The following is a 22,020-nucleotide window of genomic DNA, read 5'->3' as shown; positions in this document are numbered from 1 at the left end:
TCAACCCCAACCTACCCGTCACTCCTACCATCCTAGGAAAAAATAAATATCGCTCCCCAGATGTAGATTTTGTTTTTGTTTCGCTCGGACATTTGACGGCGTGTACATACGCGGTACACGTGGAATCACTCGGACATTAATGTTGCCATGCTACGTGCTCAAGCTATGCGATTTGGTAACTGTTCTCTCTATACATTATAAAATGCGAAATCATGCGTTAGAAAGTGCATTTTCCAGAACAGTTTGTGTTGGCCATTGTTTTGTTTATGATGTTCAGATGCTATGTTGTTGACAACCACTATCGTCATATAGATCAGTGTTGACAACCACTATACATGTCATACAGGGAGTAAAGGTATCCGACGTTGGTTCGTTCGTTATCAAGTTAGGCTGTTTAACACATATTAGGCTGTTCACACATATTTCTAAACAGGTCTCCCTTTCAAAATAGGTTCTAAACCCAGGGGCTTCTCCTGGTTAAAGGGTATAATATAATAAATAATTAGTACCCTAAAAACTTCCTTCTAGTTGTCATGGATACGCAACGCTCCACTCTGTGAAGCGACTGCTTGGGTGCGGTGACAAAATGTGAAATATCGTTTACTTTTCACAATGCAGCAGCGCCTGGCTCCACCCAAATATGAGTGAAAACTGTGTTGGTTGACTTGACAATGAACAAACGAACATAGTTTTAGACAAATATATTTAGATAGCTAAGCTTTAGATAGCCGGTCCACTGATGTAGGATGTAAACAACGGCAACCGGAACCGAAGTACCTAACATCCGCCCTCAAGGCGGAAGTTAGCATTTTTCTCGTGCACATAGTCAATTGGGCTGTATTTCCACACGACTGACATCAGGTTCAAGTACACACAAGCCTGCGCGAGCGCGACTCACTCGTGTACTGCAGTTTGGCTGGTGGTAACGTTGCCTGCCTGCATACCGCCTCCCATGGCCGGAACTGGTATTACGACACCTGCCGGGCCGGGGCTAGTAATTTAGCATGCTAATTTAGGTTTATATCTCGGCAACACTATAACTTGTCAGTTTTTTAATTACATCATTGCACTTATTTCTTCTCATTCTTTTGTTGCGTGTAGCTCATTTTTTGGATATTTTTACCTCAATTATTACAGATGGCACCTTTAACATGTAATCTTCAACTCTGGCTTATTTTTGTGTTTTGTTTTGTTCTTCCCCTTTTTTCTGTTGTCTATTGATGCTTTTACTGGAAAGCGCCTTGTGCACCTTTTGGCTGTTGTAAGGCGCTATACAAATAAAATTTGATTGATTGATTGATTAATTGATTGATCATTGTCTTGTTTTAAAAGCATGAGTGCCTAATGAGGAGTGCCATCACGCCCATATTGTACTGGTAACTGGGCCCCATAGATGTTTTACTGGAAAGTGAGCGTTTCATTTCATGCACGCGCATATGAACTCATGTTAACGCGCAACGCGGTCATCTTTTCCAAGCTGCAGTTTATAAACAAACACCATTGTCTGTTGCCCTTTGTATTATGAAACGGAATCTCATGGAAGTGCGTGTCTATACCACAAATTTAATTTCTATTAATTGCTATTTATACGTAAAAATAGTTTTTTAGGAGCATATGCTACACACTGTAAATCTCTTGGGTAGGATTAGGGGTGTGGGGTGTGTGGATATTATAGGCCAAAAAGTGCGTATCATATGGACACGAAAACTGCGTAGGGCAGGCCTATCATATGCATAAGCAAAAACTATTTTTGGCATATAAATGGCACGAGAAATTAAATTTGTGGTATAGATACAAGCTTTCAATTCATTCACACTGTGTTTTTTTCTCAGTCTCTCTTTTCATGACAAGAAGGATAGTTCCGCTTAATTATCTCATCGATGTTGTAAACTTTGATTGACGCGCTGTGACACGAGGGGGAGGCGGGGCCTGGGGTTATTTGCGGGGCCCTACGCAACTTGTGTAGTGAGCTTATAGGGAGCATTGGCTCTGGAATCAGCAGATTGCTGACTTCCACGCACCTGTTCTTAGAGTTGGCAGAACAATCTGAGGAGAAAGGCCTTGGTAAGAACAAGATGGTCAGTCTGTCTGAGCTCCAGAGATCCATGTGTGGTCTGAGCTTTATAGCAGATTGACCAGGCGGAAACCACTCTTCAGTTATAATAAAAAAAATATATATATATAAATGATAGCAGTTTTTTGCATTAGGCTGCAACATAAAAAAGTGAAAAATTAAAGGGCTCTAAATACTTTCCGAATGCACTGTAGTTGACCGTGAAAAAAGGCGAGTTATGTTTGATCTCCAGAGGGTGTCCTATAACTTATAAAACAATTAAATACATAAAACTGCAGGCCCATAGCTAAAATGCACATGATGACTATATTTGTGACCCTGGATCAGAAAACCAGTCACAAGTCGCATGGGTATATTTGTGGCAAAGACAAGTCAAGTCACATTTATTTATATAGCGCTTTTCACAATACAGATTGTATCAAAGCAGCTTCACAGTGATAACATGAAAGTAGTACAACACAGATCAATAATATTGTTAAATATTAAATACTAAATAACCCCAAACCGCAAAATCCAACAATACATTGTATGGGTCAAAATTATCGATTTTTCTTTTATGAAAAAATCATTAGGATATTAAGAAAAGATAACGTTCCATGAAGATATTTTGTAAATTTCCTACCATAAATATATAAAACATTAATTTTTGTGAGTGAACGCAGCATAGTTGCGAACATAAATGGACAACTTTAACCTTCAAATGGTCTTAGTTTCCTGTTTACACTTCTGGGTCTATATGACCCCAACAATTGATTGAGTAATTGTACAAAAAATATACATTTTTAATCATACAAATAATATATCTTTTTTTTTTTTGTTTACTTCTCATCTATTCATTAATGCTGTGTTTTTGGAGATATAAAGTACTTTTGTATCCATATACCACACAATTCCTCAACTACAACATTAGCTTGCATATGAAATATTATTTTTTGATACATTGCATTTATGCTCTAGTACTAGGCCTTCATTTCTGTGTAAAAATTTTCAGATTTATGCCAGATTTTTTTTGACATGAAGAAAATATATTTAGTTTTTTTCACATTTCCCATTCATTTCAATGTGGGGTCATAATTAGGGTTGGGTATCGAGAATCGAGTATCGATTGGAACCGAGACTAACTTTTCGTTTTTCCCGGAATCGTTCAAAAGTTAAAATTTCGATTCCTAGTTTCGATATTCACAGTCCGCCGAGTGGAAGAAGAAACCGCTGAACAACACCAATGAAGAAGCGTCTACCGGAAGTGTTAGCATAACCACGCGAGTCGAACATGAGTAGCTTACGTCGGCGATCCAAAGTGTGGCTTCACTTTTCTAAAAATAAAGAAAGCTCGGCAAAATGCAAAATTTGTGACAAAAGGAGTATTTTTACAGAAGGAGTATTTCCTTGAGAAAGGCCGTTGGTTAGCAAGGTTAGCTAAACTTTTTTGACCCTGCCTCTTAAAAGAATCGGAATCGAGAATCGTTAGGAACCGGAATCAAAACAAGGAATCGGAATCAGAATCAGAATCGTTCAAATTCCAACGATACCCAACCCTAGTCATAATGACCCCGAAGACCAGAAGTGTAAACATTTTTTTTTTACATACCTTCAGAACAACCGAATCAAGCCCAGTTTTTTTTTTTTTTGTGTATAGAAAGATAATGTATGCAAAGTCACAAAATCTTATTCCACTGAGATGAAGGGAACCTTTTTTTTTTATTAAGTAAAAGTCGATTGGGGTCGGATAGACCCCATGACCCGATAGAGGGCTACAGGCGATTTTATCAATGGTTTGATTTTTTTGAACCTTCAGATTCCAGATTTTTCAATAATTGTATCTCGGCCAAATATTGTCCTATCCTAACAAACCATACATCAATGGAACGCTTATATGATGTATAAATACCAATTGAATATTTTTTTACCCATGTGAATGGTTTTGTGGTCCAGGGTCACATTTGATAAATTAATAAATGTAAATTTTCTCGAAACCAACCTGACAGCTTTGATAGCATCTTAGTTAATACATACCTTAAAGAAATCCTGTATGTACTGGCTGCCATACAGAGCAGGAATATTAGCACTGAACTGCAGCAAATCCTCTGAGCACTGTCTTCTCTTTTCAATCACAGAATCATCAAAACGACCTTAAAACACAAAAGTACAAGTTACAATGCACTTACTTTTCAGGATTTTTATGTAATTTCAAAGCTGCACAACTAGTCATTTATTTTTCATTTATTTTTATTTAACACTTTTAAAGGACAACTCCGGCGCAAAAAGAACCTTTGGTCTAATTACACATTGTTACTTAGTCAACCGTTATCTGAGATTTGTTTTCATGATTGCCGAATGTAAATAGTTTTATCTCTAAAAACAGTTTAGCCTATAACGCTGGTATAACGCTAGTAGATAGGGCATAGAGTAATGATAAATAAAAATCGCTTTTTATTACCACTAAAAAGGCTCAAAATAGCCCCACAGTAACACGACAGCATAATAAGGGTCCCTACTTTCAAACTGAAGCATTGAGAACTTTGTCAGTGTCCAAACAGTTTAATAAGAAGATATTTTATACACACAGTCAACTTCGCGAATACAGGAAGAAGCCATCTTTGAAAAATAGTCTCTACCAATTGATATACGAACGCCGATCCAAGCGCGCTGGTGAGATGTGAATAAGGTGAGCGCGAACAGTAGGCTACGTGTACATATTGAAGAGAAGAAAACGGTTCGTGTTTGTGTTTTTTCCGAAAACAACGGAGTCGGACCATATGAGATTCTGGACAGTTCAGCACACTTGGATCGGCGTTCGTAGATCGACTGGTAGAGACTATTTTTCAAAGATGGCTTCTTCCTCTATTCGCGAAGTTGACTGCGTGTATAAAATATCTTCTTATTAAACTGTATGGACACTGACAAAGTTCTCAATGCTTCGGTTTGAATGTAGGGACCCTTATTATGCTGTCGTGTTACTGTGGGGCTATTTTGAGCCTTGTTGGTAGTAACAAGCGATTTTTATTTGTCATTACTCTATGCCCTATTTACTAGCATTATACTAGCGTTATAGGCTAAACTGTTTTTAGAGATAAAACTATTTACATTCGGCAATCATGAAAACAGATCTCAGATCACGGTTGAATAGGTAACAGTGTGTAATTAGACCAAAGGTTAATTTTGCGCCGGAGTTGTCCTTTAAGGAATTTCCATGTATGCTGACACACACACACACACTTACCAAAGACTATGGCTTTGGCGAAGGGGGGGAAGAGCTCTGACTGCCCAAAGAGGTTTCGGTGGATTTGCCAAAGGTCTTGATGAAGCTTTTTGAAATCACTATACCTTTTCCACACTGTGATCTACAAGTCAGACACATAAAGACAGTGTGTGTTAGTAACTCACTACAGTGCTCACTGAACATACCATTCTATGTAAAGTTTTTCAAACAATGTTTCTAGTTTGTAACACAAGTGTTCTTCTGCAATGTGGCAATTTTATGAGTGAAACAAGAGTTCTTTTTTCTGCAAAAAATCAGATTCAGTTTCATTACATTAAGCTGCATTAATTACTATAACTACTAGCAAGATTTCAGAGAAGCTGCATTAGCTGCAACGGTAGACTAAAAAAAACTCAACCTAAACTGCTATTTAGCCTAAATGATGAAAAATGGTTTCAGTGGTAGATCAAATCATTATCTTTTGAAGAAACAATCTGAGTTTTTTTCCCCCAGAGGAATAATGCGCACAGATGAATCATTCACAATAAGACCGGAGACATGTATACTATTAATAAGAGTAATTAGGTCATTTTGATTGACTTTGTTAAGGATTCTCACCTCCTGAATGTCCTCTGGGTTTTTCCGTGAGATAATCTGGAAAGAAACAGAATAATATAGTCATCAACAGAGAGCAGCAAATATCTTTGATTTATATTATGAACAATAATACTGCTTTAGTCAGCACTTTATTGTGCATAGTGTGTGTTTGTGTGTAAGAAGAAGGAAGAGAATGCAAAAACTGAAACACACTGCACCATCTAAAAACACCATATGAAATAACATATTTACAGTATTGACATTATATACATTACATATTTTGTCTATGTCTGATTCAGTCACATCTGATCTAATGCTTCTGTTGACTTGTGTCTAAGTTTGAGGAATATACGTTAAATAAGAAAAACAAAAACAAATCACAGGTTTATGATTATGATATTGCACAGCTGACTGTGACTGTCAGAGATGCGAAGATTTCCTTGACATCAGTAAACACAGCGCGCACACACATACTTACATACATGGCATAACATATATGACGTGAATAATAAAAAATATCCATTGACTGACTAATGTTTTCCTAGTTTGTGTTGATATGCTTGATACACATTAGCGTTAGCACATGGGCACTACACCCTGGTAAAATCCGTCAAGTCTTACCCGCGCCGTGACTTTATACACCGTGTAGCCTTTCTTGTGTGTCGTAGGGTCGGTGACAGTGTAGAATCGGACAATTTCGTCTTTGTTCCGAGCGGAGATCATCCTGAGACAAGCATCGCCATAGCAGGACAATTACCCCGTACAAGACAGCTACAGCTGAGCTCATGAATATTAATCAGGCCGTGCTGATGACGCTGTGTGCGTAGAAATCTTCCGGAAAGCGTCACATTTAAAGGGACAGTTCACTTCAAAATACAAATTCTGTCATTTACTCACCCTCATGCCGTTCCAAGCCCCTTAGACTTTGGTTAATCATCGAGAAAAAATAAATAAATAATAATAATAATAAAAAAAAAAACCCAACAAAAAACAAAAAGATACAACGAGGCCAAAGGTAGCCTACAGCTTAAATATAATTCACTCAAAATTGAAAATTCTGTCAAGGTCAAGCTTATTTATTTAAAGGTACAATATGTAGGATTTTTGCAGTAAAATATCCAAAAACCACTAGGCCAATGTTATATATTTTGTTTAATTGATTACTTACAATATCCCAAATGTTTCAAACTATTTGTAATTTGTGAAAAATGTTGATTTTAAGCAAGGAAACGGGGCGTGTGAGGAGTCGCCAGTCAATGTCGCTTCCGCGTTACCCCTGGTTTCCGCTAGGTTTGTCCTCCTACTGCCATAGTAACCATGGTCGACAGACGTTGACAACGGGGTAATGCCCGTTGTGCCTAGCAGGACGCCCATGCTGTTGTTGTTTTGTTCATACGTTGTGGACAAGCAGACTTTGAGACAAAAAGAGGACTAAAACAAAGATCAACATCTTTCAAAAAGCCGAGAGCTCCACGTCCGCGACTAACTTTGACTTGACAGAGACGCAAGTGTTGCATGTAATTTAATAGACAGGTGAGCAACTGTTCTAGCTTCTCTCATACAGCCAATACACAACAACATTTAACACACTCAAATGCCATTTAGTGTGATAGTGTAACTGTTAGAGCAAGTGAAGCAGTGCTGCGTGACCTCATCTTTCATTCGTCTAAAAAACTGACCTGTGAGTATTAATTCAGCATTTGTGGGTAACTAGTTTGGTAGAATAAAATATCCTTATTCCTTTATATCCGAGGGACTCGCGTTGCGTGTGGTGATGGTGTACGTCTAGCAATCACGCCGTGATTCATACCACATAGGCTAATGTTAGAAACATCATTGTATTCACTCATCCATAAAAGATCCATCAGCTTGACGACAAGATCCATAATTCAACTTAATGTGGAATATACGTCATCAATATACACCTTTGCTATTATTAGTGACCCCTGGTGGTGAAAAATCCTGCATATTGTCCCTTACCTTGTGGGCAATTTGGATGCAGCACGAATAGACACAACTGACACATACAGTACATGTTAAAAGTAATAATCTAAGAAATTATTTTAAGACCATTTAACAATCGAATTTTTATTTATGGTTATTTTTCATCTTTGGTAATCTATAACAACCACGACCTGAAGACAGCATCGAAAACTCTGGGTATAGGAAGTGGTCACTATCTAGAATCACAGAGTGGACTCCACTCAAAACATTTCTGTTAAACAGAACTGTCAAACTTCTTCTTTACCGATTATCCTCCCACTGTTTTTGACTACGGTATTTTATCTAAATATACAAGTTTGATAAAAAAAAATCATCATTAAAGAAGAAAATTTCAAATGGCATTTAGAGGCTTTTGCATCTGAACTCTTCATATATTAAATAAAGATAAAACAGCTCAAAAATGAAAAAAAAAAAACCTGAACACTTATTATTACACATTATTAAACACATTATAGTGTTTAATAATGAGGAGGACTCTAGCCTACAAGCATCTGAACTTGAAGGAAGGACTGGGAAGGACACAGCTTCACAGGAGGATACAGCCTTTCGTTTGAGAAACACCTCTGGTTTGTTGAGCTTTCCAAGAGGGGAGGAAGGGTACTATTGTAAGCTAACAGGAGATGGCAGTAATGCACTGATCTGAAGTGCGATCTGCCAACAAAAAGAAGAAGACGACTCAGAAATGAAGGACTTGTGACAGCGGTTTGTGTTGCACGTCAGTCAATGTTCACCCGTTTATGATTTCTGGGCATGACATAAGGTGTTGATGAGAGAAACATGAGGACTGTGCTGAGGCTGAGGCGGCTAATGCCAGAAGGTGAGATGAGATTGTTATTTTGCCCAAAGTGATACACTATAACGAATATATTCACGTGTTGAACTCCAAATATATTATTTCTGCAGTGATAAAGGTTTCAGACAGTAGTGTACTGCAATGATGTCAAATGATCTCACTACGTCTTAGCTATTCGACTGTCACTCAAAATTAAACTTTAGGTCTAGTCACCTTTATTTATAGCGCTTTTTACAATACAGATTGTAACACAGCAGCTTCACAGTCTAATCAAATAACGTTAAATATTAAATACTATGCATGCAGGGTAAATGCACATAGTCTACTGTTTACACTTTTTACATGTAATAGTATAAACAAAACTGCTTATCCGAAACAGGGCTATATATTTATTTTATATACATTTCCAAGTGCATTATTCTTAAAATATATTTTAAGATACATTTATGATATATCACTTTATTCTATAGAACCTATTTAGTTTGAATTCATTTTTAGTAGCTGCATTTAAATAATAAATATATTAAACCCACAAAATGTTAGGTGGCTCAAAATATATAATAACAACAACGAGGTAATAATAATGGGTTCAAATAAAGTATCACAAGCAAGTAATAATCATGATTTTATTGGACGACACTTTTAAAATACATAATGTAATAAACAATTTAAACATGATCAACCTGTGTACATGACGTACTATAACAAAGGCCTGCAGAAGACACCAACAGCCTTGTGATTGTTGTTATTACACCTTACAGCATGATTAAATATGCATATACATAATATATTGATGTATTCTCTTGTGTTGGCGTAGGTTTATAAATGATTTACATTACAAATCTGGTGAAATGACACACGTTGCATTCCCAGATGAACGTTATAAGCAATTCAAACGCATATGGAGAGATGGAGAAAGTTTTTTTTATATATATATAATTTAAAATATAATGTAGTCATGTGATGGAAAAAAATGCATTTTCACCTTCAGAAATCATTTCTAAGATGCTGATGTTTTTTTGTTTTTGTTTTTTTGTACGAATGTAGGGCTGTGCAAAAATTAATTGCGATTAATCGCATCCAAAATAAAAGTCTGTGTTTACATTATATATTTGTGTGTGCTGTATATAATTATTTTGTATATATAAATACACACACATGCATGTATATATTTAAGAAAATGTGTTATTCATATATAAAATATTTATATTTATATAATATAGATTATGTATTTATAAATATATACAGAATTTAAGCGCAAATAATTCTTAAATATATACATGCATGCATAGGTATTTATATATACAAAATAATTATATACAGCACACACAAATATTTTATGTAAACACAGACTTTTATTTTGGATGCGATTAATCGCAATTAACTTTTGCACAGCCCTAGAATTTAGCCATTAAGCCTTTCTTACAAGATGTTATTATTATTTATTTGTGTTCTGCATATAACAAAAGAGCTGCATAGTAATGATTCTGTCTGTTGTAGTGCGGTGGACCATGTGTGGAAACCGATCCTGCTCAAACTCTTCCACCCAGAGACTAGAGACAAACACATTCATCCATAAACATCTTATTTCCAAGATCACTGCCACAGGTCCAATCTCAGTAGCTGAGTATATGAGGGAGTCGCTCACTAACCCAGTGTCGGTATGTGTCATATGACAAGCTTTTTTATACTGTCTATTATGGAATTCATTACAATTTGGGCTGGGTAAAAATATAACTTTTCAGATGAATCGCAGTTCTTATTTGAACGATTTAATTAGGGTGATCGATAGCCTTTTTTCATAACCGGTTCATGAAAAAAGGATGTTTTTTTCTTGATCATTGTAGAATATCTACCTTTGTGTATGTAGAACTGATGATCTCTATTTTTCATGTGTTAAACACTACTCACTAAACACACACTACTTAATTATTGAGGGAAAATAACACACAAATGTATGTAAAGTATAAACTTGGCTTGTGGTTAATGTAAAGCAGCAAAAGTTATTCTAGAAAAAATCTTGGGCGCAATCTTGGGTAATTTTATGAAATGTATACATTTAGTTGGAAAAGATTAATTGCCTTGATTCTGATTCTGATTTTGATTTACTTTAATAAACTGCATTTGGATACTCAACCTTCTTGTTTCGGAGCAGTTCATAAAAATTAGATAGTAATTGTTCTTTCGCCAAAAATCTAAATTCTGTTTTCTGTGTTTTCAGGGATATTATGTGAAAAATGACATGCTTGGAGCAGGTGGTGATTTTATTACATCACCAGAGCTCAGTCAGATTTTTGGTGAGGTAAGCATTGTTTTTAATATTTATTGAATATAAAACCATGCATTTATTAAAAAAGTGTATATATATATATATATATATATATACACACACACACACACACACACACACACACACACACACACACACACACACACACACACACACACACACACACACACACACACACACACACACACACACACACACACACACACACATATATACACACATATATACAAGTATATGAAGAGTTCAGATGCAAAAGCCTCTAAATGCCATTTGAAATTTTCTTCTAAATGATAATTTTTATCAAACTTGTATATTTAAGTTCAGTAATTTCACATAAATGGCAATGAAGATTACCTATTAATTGTCATTTAAGTGAAATTACTGAACTTAAATATACAAGTTTGATAAAAATGGTCATTTTAGAAGAAAATTTCAAATGGCATTTAGAGGCTTTTGCATCTGAACTCTTCATATATACATATATATATATGGTCTTTCTTCCACAGCTGTTGGGTGTGTGGTGTGTCAGTGAGTGGATGGCAGCGGGGAAATCCAGTGTGTTCCAGTTAGTGGAGCTCGGACCAGGTAGAGGTTCATTGGCCAATGACATCCTGAGGGTAAATACTCCAATGGATATTGTCTGGTAGGCAAAGGCACCATAAAATGCATTAATATTGGCACTTTTGGTAAATATGAGCAACACAAATTAAGATATTTTTGATGTAATCTGAGAGCTGTCTCACTACTCCATAAGCTGCAAGGTAATTGTTTGCTGCAAGCCCATTAAAAAAGGTTATAAAAACATTAGCCGCGTTTCCACTGCCGGGCTAGGGCTGGGCCAGAGCTAACAGCGAGCCGGGCCGAGCTAGTGGCCTCGGGCCTCAAGCACCGGGCTTGCGTTTCCACTGCCGGGCCAGTAGCCCCACAGCGCTGCCCCAGACCCCACCCCTAACACGCCTTTCTGGATCAAACGTCATAAAACCCAACCCATTTCAGCGGGTATTATGAATTAATTTATTTTTTAAATTAGGAAGATAGCATGTATATTAACTCAACTGCCGTAGTGGCTGCAATAGTGTCCCGAGACCAGTACAGGCGATTCTCCATTTCAAGCAGCGATTTTTTGCGCGATATAACAAGTAGGGCTGCGGGCACGTTTTCAAGTTATTCATTAATCGTTAACCGAGGCCCATCGGTTAATACTCGGTGCATAGTGTGCGCGCCGCAACCTCGAGATACAGAGTAAATTTTTAACACCTTTAATAACTGATTGGACCCCATTTGAAACGAAATTAATTTATAGAAATAAAACGCAGCAAGTACGGAGCAGTTAAAGCCCCATTTCCATCACCCTTCAAACTGAAATTGCCAATTGAAAATAAGCAAAACGTCCATTTCACAAAAACTCCGTGTCTGCAAATAATAAAAATATCAGCGCATATCCAGTGTGTGTGGAGCACGCACTGATGGCTGCGAGACGCCCATGTGAACAGTTTCATTGCATTTCTTTCAGTGGAAACAACTTAAAATACTCTTTAATTTCTGGTCATACAGAAAATAATAATACATTATTCGCAAATAAATTTATTTATAACAAGAAAACGTTGTGCTTTAACAATTAATCAAGGCGCGCTTCATGATCTCCGTGAACTGAAGCGCGAGACCTGAAACAGCCACCGCATTCGAATTTGTTCGTTTTAAATTGGACATTTAAAGCTTTAGTCTGTAGATTAAAGCTTTAAATTTCCAATTTAAAACGAACAAATTCGAATCGAAAGCCAATATCTTCTATGTTTATGTAGCTTAATTTCTCTCTAAATGTGCATCCGGAGATGGAGATATGTTTTTAGCCGAAAATCATTTAGAAAACAATAGTTTATTAATAAACAATTAATGCCTCGTTATTTTATATTATTTTATTATCAGACACATTTATTATAGCCTATAAATCACCCATAAATCCCCTTTCTGTAGGCTGTGTTTACGGCTCTTCTCATTCAGCACTGCGGGGAAAATATCATTTCCAGGTTCTAATTTGGCCTCAGAAAACCAGTAAAATATATATTTTTTTCATATTAATTTGTCAAATATTTTAAATGTTTAAGGGGCAAAAAAAATCAAACAAATATCTGAAAATTCGTCGATATGTAGGCCTATATATAGCCTATATATTTTTGAGCAGCATTTGGCAGGCCTACAGTTCAAATTAAAATGTTATGCAATTTTAAACGGTTAATCGGTTAAACATGGACACCCCTATGTGCATCTTGCTTCAGATCATAACGTTCCATAACACCGATAAACTCCGCCTTTTACCTTGAACACGCCTCTAGCCCGAGCTGGCCCCCTCTGGCCCAAGGTATTCGACGGGCCAGAAATCCTGGCCGTTGGCCCTGAGGAAGCCCCGATCAAGCCCCGGAAGTGACAGTGGAAACGCGACTGGCCCTGGCACGCACTAGCACGGCCCGGCCCTGGCCCGGCAGTGGAAACGCGGCTATTGTTAAAATAGTCCAAGTGACTACAGTAACTCAACCTTAGGTTTATTAAAGGAGTAGTTCACTTTTCAAAAACCGTTTGTTGATAATTTACTCACCCCCATGTCATCAAAGATATCCATGTCATTCTTTCTTCAGTCGAAAAGAAATTAAGGTTATAATGGACTTCAATGGGAACCAAACGGTTCAAGGTCCAAAAGACACTTTCAGTGCAAACTGCAAACTGTTCAAAAGGCTTTAAATGATTCCAGGCGATGAATAAGGGACTTATCAAGAGAAACGATCGCTCATTTAATAAATAAATAACAAAGTTTAAGTTTTATAAGCTCAAATGCTTGCCTTGCTCTTTTCTGTGACACACGTTTGTGACTCTCCTGTTCGAACTCGTTCATCAAAATGAACTAATCTTTTTCCAAGTTATTTTGTTCATTCAACGAACGAAATGAACGAATTGACTCGGAAAAAGATAACTTATTGATAAAAAATTATCAGCAAATGTTTTTTTCAAAAGTGAACTACTCCTTTAAGCGACAAGAATACTTTTTGTGCGCAAAAAAAAAACAAAAAACAACGACTTTATTCAACCATCTCTTCTCTTCCATGTCATTCTCCAAAGCTGTTGACGTAGTGTAGCAACAGTACAACTCTTATGGGTTATACATCAGAACGTAGGCTCATTATTGGCCGACGCTGGTCATGTGTGTGATGTGTGTGGCCAATAGTTCTGACGTACAACCCAGAAGCGTTTCTCGTTCATTGAAGACCCTCCCTGTATAAGCTCTATTTTGAAGCATCTGACTTCTTTGTCCTCTTTTCATGCCTGTTAAGACGACTGACAATAGTATGATCCAGTTGTATTCTAATGCGGACTGTGAAGGAGGATTTCTTTGGGTTGGACCTACTGAACAAATATGCCCAGTTTTGTTGAATCAGTCATCTTGTTTGCGACTGAGGGTCTGCTGATCAACTTTTGCAACAGTGAAAATGCCTCGGCAATACACATGTAATGTAAAATATTGGTCATGCCTATAAAGCACCTTCCATTTTAAAATAGAACGAGAAAGGGCCAGTCATTTTTTCACCATAGAAGGCAGTCTTGTTTAAAACGTGTAAAGCAAGGATAGCAGCCTATGCAAAAAACATAATGACTGCACAAATCAAATTTAGAGTACCAAAGGAATACTCTATGTGCTTACAAGTGTGGGGATGCCCTACATTTCATATGAACAAGTGTTGTGTTCTTATTTGCTAGGTTTTCAGTCAGTTAAAAGCTGTCCTTGGACAGACTGATGTCTCTGTTCATCTCGTGGAGGTCAGCCCAAAGTTAAGTCAACTTCAGGCCAAATGTCTAACTGGAGATCAGACGTGGACGTGTAATGAGGATCAGCTTGTTTACCGCAGTGGCACCACATTTACTGGCCTGCCTATAAACTGGTACCGCAGGATAGAGGATGTCCCTAGGGGTACGGACATATCAAACTGACACAAACTCGCTCCTTGATAAGGTAATGATGCTTGCTTCTTGTAATCAAAGTCTGTTTTGCTTTTGCCAGGTTTTAGTGTCTTCCTTGCCCATGAGTTTTTTGATGCTTTACCCATTCACAAGTTTCAGGTACACTCTTAGCAATAATTGTCAAACTTAAACATTAGCATTACATTAAAGGATTTTTTCTTTTTCTTTTAGAGAACAGGGAACAGCTGGCGGGAAGTGATGGTTGATATTGACCCTGAACGTCCAGAAAAACTGAGATTCGTGGTTTCTCACAGACCCACACTGGCCTCCAGCATGCTTATACAGGCGAGCTCATCCATCCTTCGCTCAGAACATGTGTCATGTGGCCGTGTAAAAGCATCAGTTCATTGAAATGCTCTCCAAAATAGTAAGGTTAAAAAGAAGTATAAAATATATAATAAAAAAGTGCAAAAATGTACATTCCCACAACACTTTCACAACAATTAACTTTGCTCTGCCTCAAAAGGCAGACTAAAAAGATGCGTCTTTGAGCAAGACTAATGCCTCCAGCGTGGGCGAGAGGGTTATATTATCCCTCTATGTGATGAGGAACACTAAGTCTGGCAATAAATAATGTTGACATAAGAGGAAACATCCTTTTCACACATTTACACCATTGTAATGATAATCCAGCATTAAAGGGTTAGTTCACCCAAAAATGAAAATTATGCCATTAAGGACTCACCCTCATGTCGTTCCAAGCCCGTAAGACCTCCGTAAGTTCATCTTCGGAACACAGTTTAAGATATTTTAGATTTAGTCTGGGAGTTTTCTGTCCCTGCATTGAAAATCTATGTTTGGTGTACTGTCCTTGTCCAGAAAGGAAATAAAGACATCATCAAAGTAGTCCATGTGACATCAGTGGGTTAGTTAGAATGTTTTGAAGCATCGAAAATACATTTTGGTCCAAAAATAACAATAACTACGACTTTATTCAGCATTGTATTCTCTTCCGGTTCTATGTTCTCGAGACCGCCGATGACGCAAGACACTGCTGACATGTATCTGGTAACCAGATAACACGTCAGCAGCATCACTGCGGACTCATGAACACAGAACCGGAAGGGAATACAATGCTGAATAAAGTTGTAGTTTTTGTTATTTTTGGACCATAATGTATTTTACATTTTCAATGGAGGGACAGAAAGCTCTCAGACTAAATCTAAATTATCTTAAACTGTGTTCTGAAGATGAACGACATGAGGGTGAGTCATTAATGACATAATTTTCATTTTTGGGTGAACTAACCCTTTAATGCCTGTGTCTCTAAATAATTTCAGATCAATTTAACTTTTTATGAAATGGAATGGTTAGTTCAAGTTGTCAAGAGGTAAAACCATAAGAAAATGACAATATTCATGATTCAAAAATTCATTTAAAAAAATACTTGGCATTTGTGTTTTGAAAAGATTTCTTTGTTTCATCCTTTTGTACACTCTTGTTTGTCAGTGAACCCTGTCAATTGTTATTTTCAGAAAGATGAAAACAGGCAGCATGTGGAAGTGTGTCCAGAAGGGGGAGTCATTGTTCAGAAACTGGCCAATCGGATTGCAGATGACGGAGGCGCAGCATTGATTGTAGACTATGGGCATGATGGAACAAAGACTGATACTTTCCGAGTAAGTGCCATATGATAGCTATCTCTGACAGGCTTTCTCTGGTGTGGTTAGTGCTGGATAGTTCTTGTGTTCGTGTCTTGTGGAAGCTTGTGGACATGATCATTTGCAGGGCTGTGAAATGTATTAATTTGGACTAACATGGACTTTTTTTAAAGGGATACTCCACTTTTTTTGGAAATAGGCTCATTTTACAACTCCCTCAGAGTTAAACAGTTGAGTTTTACCGTTTTCGAATCCATTCAGTCGATTTTCTCTTATTTAGAAGAATATCTGTAACCAGATAGTTTCTGGTCTCATTGACTCCCATAGTATATATTTTTCCTACTATGGAAGTCAATGAGACCCGAAACGATCTGGTTACTGATATTCTTCTAAATATCAGAAAATCGGCTGAATGGATTGAAAAACGGTAAAACTCAACTGTTTAACTCTGAGGTAGTTGTAAAATGAGCCTATTTCCAAAAAAAGTGGAGTATACCTTTAAGAGGTCATATTGTTGCTATTTTAATATTTCTTTATTTTGTTCAATGGGTGTAATAGAAAACATGCTTTAATTAAAAAAAAAAAAAAAAAAACACATCCAGACACACGACTTGATGAAAACACATCAGTTCACTGAAGCCTTGTCTTCTCTCCTTGTGTATGCCTTTGGGTGCGCATTATGCTAATATTTCACATTGTGACAGTAATTTCTGGACTTGGATCGAGGTGTTTTAGGAAGGTCTGGATCAGTGTTCTCTGGTTGAATACATCACTTTCTGGGAGACTATGAGCTTTGTAACTTTGCAAATCTTATACATGCACAAACAGATTACACACTAAAGGAAAACAGTAGAATACTTCAGTCAACCTAATAAGCTTGATTTATCATAGAGAAGAAGATCTAAGTAAACCCTTTAATTGTTTCTGCACTATTTGGTGTGATCAAACCTATTGGGACAGATCTCAATCAATGCTTCATTAACGTACAGATCATGGCTCCTACAACAGGGGAGGTAAATTTCACCTGTATAAAAGTTTCGGATGTTCAGTGTTCATGCACTGTCACCACTATATGATGCATACTTATTTTTTTGCTCACATTTTTCCCATCAAATTTCCTTGAGTACTTTTTGATCTTGGTATGAGAAAGTCATATGAATTTGTAATAGTTCATTTTTATGTCCCTCCCCTCACCAAATCTGAAAGTCTTATTTACTTGGATGTACGTCATTGGTTACATTTAGCAAGTGCCTACAACTGTCTACAAGCTCATTTATTATTAACATGGTTTTTTTTGCATGAATTTGTTGTTAAAGTTTATGTTTGTGGCAGGGCTTTAAAGGCCATCACCTCCACAATGTCTTGGAATCACCTGGCATGGCAGACTTGACAGCAGACGTGGACTTCAGTTACCTGAGGAGAATGGCAGGGGACCAGGTGACCTGCTTGGGACCCATCACACAAAGATCCTTCCTAAAGAACATGGGCATTGACTCACGCCTGCAGGTGAGAATGACTGAAGTAATGTCTGTGGTCTTCTTTAAAAAGCATCCCAAGGAATGTGAAACACAACTGTTTTTTTTTTTGGACATTGACCAACTGAAACCTGGTCTGTAGTCAATGGCACAATTTCTTTTTTGTTATTTAAAGAGCACGTTAGTAATGTGCGCCTACACTTTGTCCCGGCGTAGATGGTCTGTCTGCGTACTATAACCTCGCGCACGAGCAGATCCGTTTCCTCGCTAGAAATACGTTCAGTTTTCCTCCATGTAAAAAGCAAATAGAAAAATTGCGAGCGCAACAGACTTTTGAAGGGAGTGGGAGATGAGACTCTGATTGGTTTATTGCACGTTACGCCCAAAACACACCAATTACTCATTAAGAGAATAGGGACAACCCCTTTAGACCATGTGCCAAGTGCGCAGACCATTTTTTTCTGTCGTAAAACTAGCAAAAGTGGATTCAGACACGAGTGCACTTGTGCTTTAGACCATGTGCTTAGATCGTTAAAATAGGGCCCTGAGAGTGCATGAGTTAAAGGCCGATAGAACCATTGCTGGTTTGGATCAGCAAGATTTTTTGTGAAAATTTACATTAAGATTTCTGTTAAGGTTAGGATATATTATTTTACAACTACAACTATCTGTTCATGAAAACAATAGAAGTGTAATTGTGTAGTATTTTGATAACTGACCCAAAACAATGCAACTTTTTCAGGGAGAATTGCTTTATCTCACGACTGTTTGTGTTTTCATGTTTCAGGTCCTCCTGAGGAGCAGTCATGACCCGTCCACCAGAGCGCAGCTAATCAACAGCTACGACATGCTGATCAACCCTGAGAAGATGGGCCACAGGTTTCAGTTCTTCTCTGTGCTCGGTCGAGATCGGCTGACTCAAAGTCAGGAGAACTCGACGCCGGTGCCTGTGGCGGGCTTTACTGAGCTCACTACGCAATGAAAACACTGTAAATGGACAGCAACGTCCACGTGTTCTGAATGACTACACAACTACAGATGTACACTGGACTGCACTTGTTTTTATAGTTTTAAGCACATTTCTCCCTTTATGTCTGAAATCAGCCCCTATACCCACATTTACTGTTCTCTACTTTAGCCCACTCAAAGTCCACGTAAAGGAGTGAATAAAAACATGGAAGCAAAATCAAAGTTTGAAATCGAGGATGCGGTCTCATTTCAGATAAGCCACCATTTTATTCCATTAGTACGAAAGAAATTACAGTAATTTATGCCTTACAAGAAATAACTGTCAATTGAATAAAATTGCTTCTCTAAACGAAGACAGTTGGGCGATATCTGGAGGGTATGAAACGCCAAAAGCCTGATACTCCAAAGGTTTGACGAAACTTGCACCTCTCTATCAACTGATAAACAAAGCGTGCAATGTTGCAGGGATCTACCATTGTCTACCTGACTACCATGATTTTAGTAATACCATGTCTAAGTTCTGGATGCATGCATAAACTATGGTAAACTTTCATAAGGGCAACTATAAATGAGAAATAAGGGTGACATTATTACTTTTTTTTCTCTGTAAATATGTCTAGTTTTAATACATTTTATTTGAAGGAAAGTTAATTTAATAATAAGCCTGATGAAAGATCAATATCAATGATTCTGTCAAAATTAATCATAGCCCTAGATAAATTAGGTGTTAACTTTTAACTTGCCTCTATTTTTGCAAACCCCTTGCTCATTTGCAGCATTCAGCTAGAACTATCACTCGGGTGTCTGCACTGCGGCACACACTGCTGCCGTTTCCAAGGCTGTGCTGGATGGATGACTACAATATATGCCTGTGTTTGAACGTCCCAAACTTCTTGAGCTCCTTTGATGCTAAACATGTCATCCAGGCTCCTCCAAACTCAGGGTCTATGTATCAAATCTACAAGGGTTAGGTTTTTGCTGGTGGCTTCTTGCAGTTGTGGATGCAGAACACCACCTCTGCATAATAGACCTTAGTGAATAAGGGCACAGCAGTAACTGGTGTGATTAAATGCTTTCCTGGCTCTGCTCTCTCTCTCCATCTCTCCGTCCTGTGATCACTGTCAGCCCAGCAAAAGCAGAGATGTGTGTGTGTGTGTGTGTGAAGGGCACCTGCATCATATATAAATGGTGTATTTGCTAGTTTTTTTTAATTGTCTGAATACAATTTACCACAGCACAACTTTTTTTTAAAAGTATATTCAAATAAGACATTGGATTACCAGTCATTGGGATCATTCCCTAATATACTTGTGAATTCCCCCATTTGAAATGTGCTTGATTTCAGACTTGTTTCCACAAAATGTTTCATACACACTAGGACTATTCAGTCGTGTTTCTGCAGGGCTGTGACCCACAGTTCAGTTCCAATCCTAATGTTTAATCAGGATCTCATCTCTGAAGGTCATGGCTTCCCTGACACATAATGTAATAGCCCTGATGACTTGAACTGAATAACGACAGTTGGCTTTTGTAGAACTGCTTTACGTTTATTACTGCAAAGTTGCTTTGAAACAATCTGTGGTAACACTTTAGAATACTGTATTTTACTTACTGCATAACTAATAAGGAATTAATGAAGAACTAATAGGTAATTCTTTATAACACTTAAGTCACTACTGTTAACTAAGGAAGATGTGTTAACTAATCAGTATGTAATATAATTTTATGATTGTGTTAAGTATCAGTTAGTTAATCAATAGCTAATGAATTCTGTCATACCTCCTGAAGAACTACTATTAATTATCTATTAATTAAGGTTCAAGAAAAATAACTATGAAGTAACTACTAATTAACAGTCATACACAGTAGTCAGTTTGTCATTCTTCAGCACTAATAAGAAAAATAAGTGTAGACATTTACCTATAGGCTATGATCTGCAAATAAGCAAAAACATATCATGTATATTACACCTTATTATTATACTTAGTTCTTATACATTTTAAACTTCTTTTGCACCATTTCAAGTTCCGGCAATATGGCGGTAGCCACATACACTGAGCCTGGGTTCTTTTTCTCCATTCTGTCACCTTATGGAGTTTTGGTTCCTTGCCACTGTTGCCTTTTTCACCCCTCTTCGCCTTTGTCGCAAGTAATTGTCGTGTATTTTACAAAGGTTTAGATAATTACGGTATATATATATATATATATATATATATATATATATATATATATGAAGAGTTCAGATGCAAAAGCCTCTAAGTGCCATTTGAAATTTTCTTCTAAAATGATCATTTTTATCAAGCTTGTATATTTAAGTTCAGTAATTTCACTTAAATGGCAATGAAGATTACCTATTAATTGTTATTTAACTGAAATTACTGAACTTAAATATACAAGCTTGATAAAAATGGTCATTTTAGAAGAAAATTTCAAATGGCATTTAGAGGCTTTTGCATCTGAACTCTTCATATATATATATATATATATATATATATATTACAGTAAGTTTGATTTAAAAGTTTAAAATAACTATTTAAAAGTTATTTATTAATTACTAATAAGTTTCTTATATTTTCACTTTACAAGACTGTTTCAGATTATAAGTAGCCTAATTCCTGGATAATTATTTGACAATTCTTTATTAATTACTAATGGGTTCCCTATATTGTCACTTTAGAATACTGTTCCAGCTTCTAAGTAATTCCTGCAGAATTATTTGATACTTATTTATTAATTACTAATAAGTTCCCTATATTTTCAGTTACCCTCAGTCGTTGCCTCAAATACATGAATTTACTCAGTGGCATTCTATGCTGAGGAAAACAGACACACACAGTACTGTATATAAAATATACAAATAATCTGAGGTTAGTTTTTGTATGACTGTTCAGTAGTTACTTCTTAGTTATTTTTCTTGAACCTTAATTAGTAGTAGTTCTTCAGGAGGTATGACAGAATTCATAGTTATTGATTAACTAACTGATTCTTAACACAATCATAAAATTATATT

General features: G+C 36.9%; 2 protein-coding genes across 3 annotated transcripts in view; one reads left to right on the top strand and one right to left on the bottom strand.

The window, feature by feature from the left end:
* Window positions 1-6,671, bottom strand: part of rps6kc1 (ribosomal protein S6 kinase B1) — a 44,470-nt gene extending 37,799 nt beyond the window's left edge. For both annotated transcript variants that reach the window (XM_039667133.2, XM_039667134.2), the window contains exons 1-4: window positions 6,492-6,671; window positions 5,892-5,927; window positions 5,295-5,415; window positions 4,088-4,203 (exon numbers count right to left, since the gene is read on the bottom strand). In XM_039667133.2, coding sequence (XP_039523067.2) covers window positions 4,088-4,203; window positions 5,295-5,415; window positions 5,892-5,927; window positions 6,492-6,593 — 375 coding nt within the window. In that variant the 5' untranslated portion in view covers window positions 6,594-6,671. The remainder of the gene's footprint in view (window positions 1-4,087; window positions 4,204-5,294; window positions 5,416-5,891; window positions 5,928-6,491) is intronic.
* Window positions 6,672-8,526: 1,855 nt separating this feature from the next.
* ndufaf7 (NADH:ubiquinone oxidoreductase complex assembly factor 7) lies at window positions 8,527-19,232 on the top strand. Its single transcript, XM_039667142.2, has 10 exons — window positions 8,527-8,691; window positions 10,168-10,328; window positions 10,889-10,969; window positions 11,464-11,574; window positions 14,705-14,915; window positions 15,006-15,064; window positions 15,137-15,250; window positions 16,441-16,584; window positions 17,899-18,072; window positions 18,829-19,232. Exons 1-10 carry the CDS (start codon window positions 8,652-8,654, stop codon window positions 19,021-19,023), a joined length of 1,290 nt encoding a protein of 429 aa, XP_039523076.2. The 5' UTR covers window positions 8,527-8,651; the 3' UTR covers window positions 19,024-19,232.
* The last annotated feature ends 2,788 nt before the right edge of the window (window positions 19,233-22,020 follow it).

This window comes from Pimephales promelas, chromosome 13, assembly GCF_988280905.1.
Source record: "Pimephales promelas chromosome 13, fPimPro1.hap1.1, whole genome shotgun sequence".
Lineage (NCBI taxonomy): Eukaryota > Metazoa > Chordata > Actinopteri > Cypriniformes > Leuciscidae > Pimephales > Pimephales promelas.
The sequence above is the reverse complement of the archived record's forward strand: the minus strand, read 5'-3'. Positions and strand labels throughout refer to the sequence as shown.

Coding starts and splice junctions, on each gene's coding strand:
- ndufaf7 (XM_039667142.2), top strand. CDS start 8,652: ATGAGGACTGTGCTGAGGCTGAGGCGGCTAATGCCAGAAG. Junction 10,329..10,888: donor CGCTCACTAACCCAGTGTCG/GTATGTGTCATA, acceptor CTGTGTTTTCAG/GGATATTATGTGAAAAATGA. Junction 15,251..16,440: donor CCTCCAGCATGCTTATACAG/GCGAGCTCATCC, acceptor TGTTATTTTCAG/AAAGATGAAAACAGGCAGCA.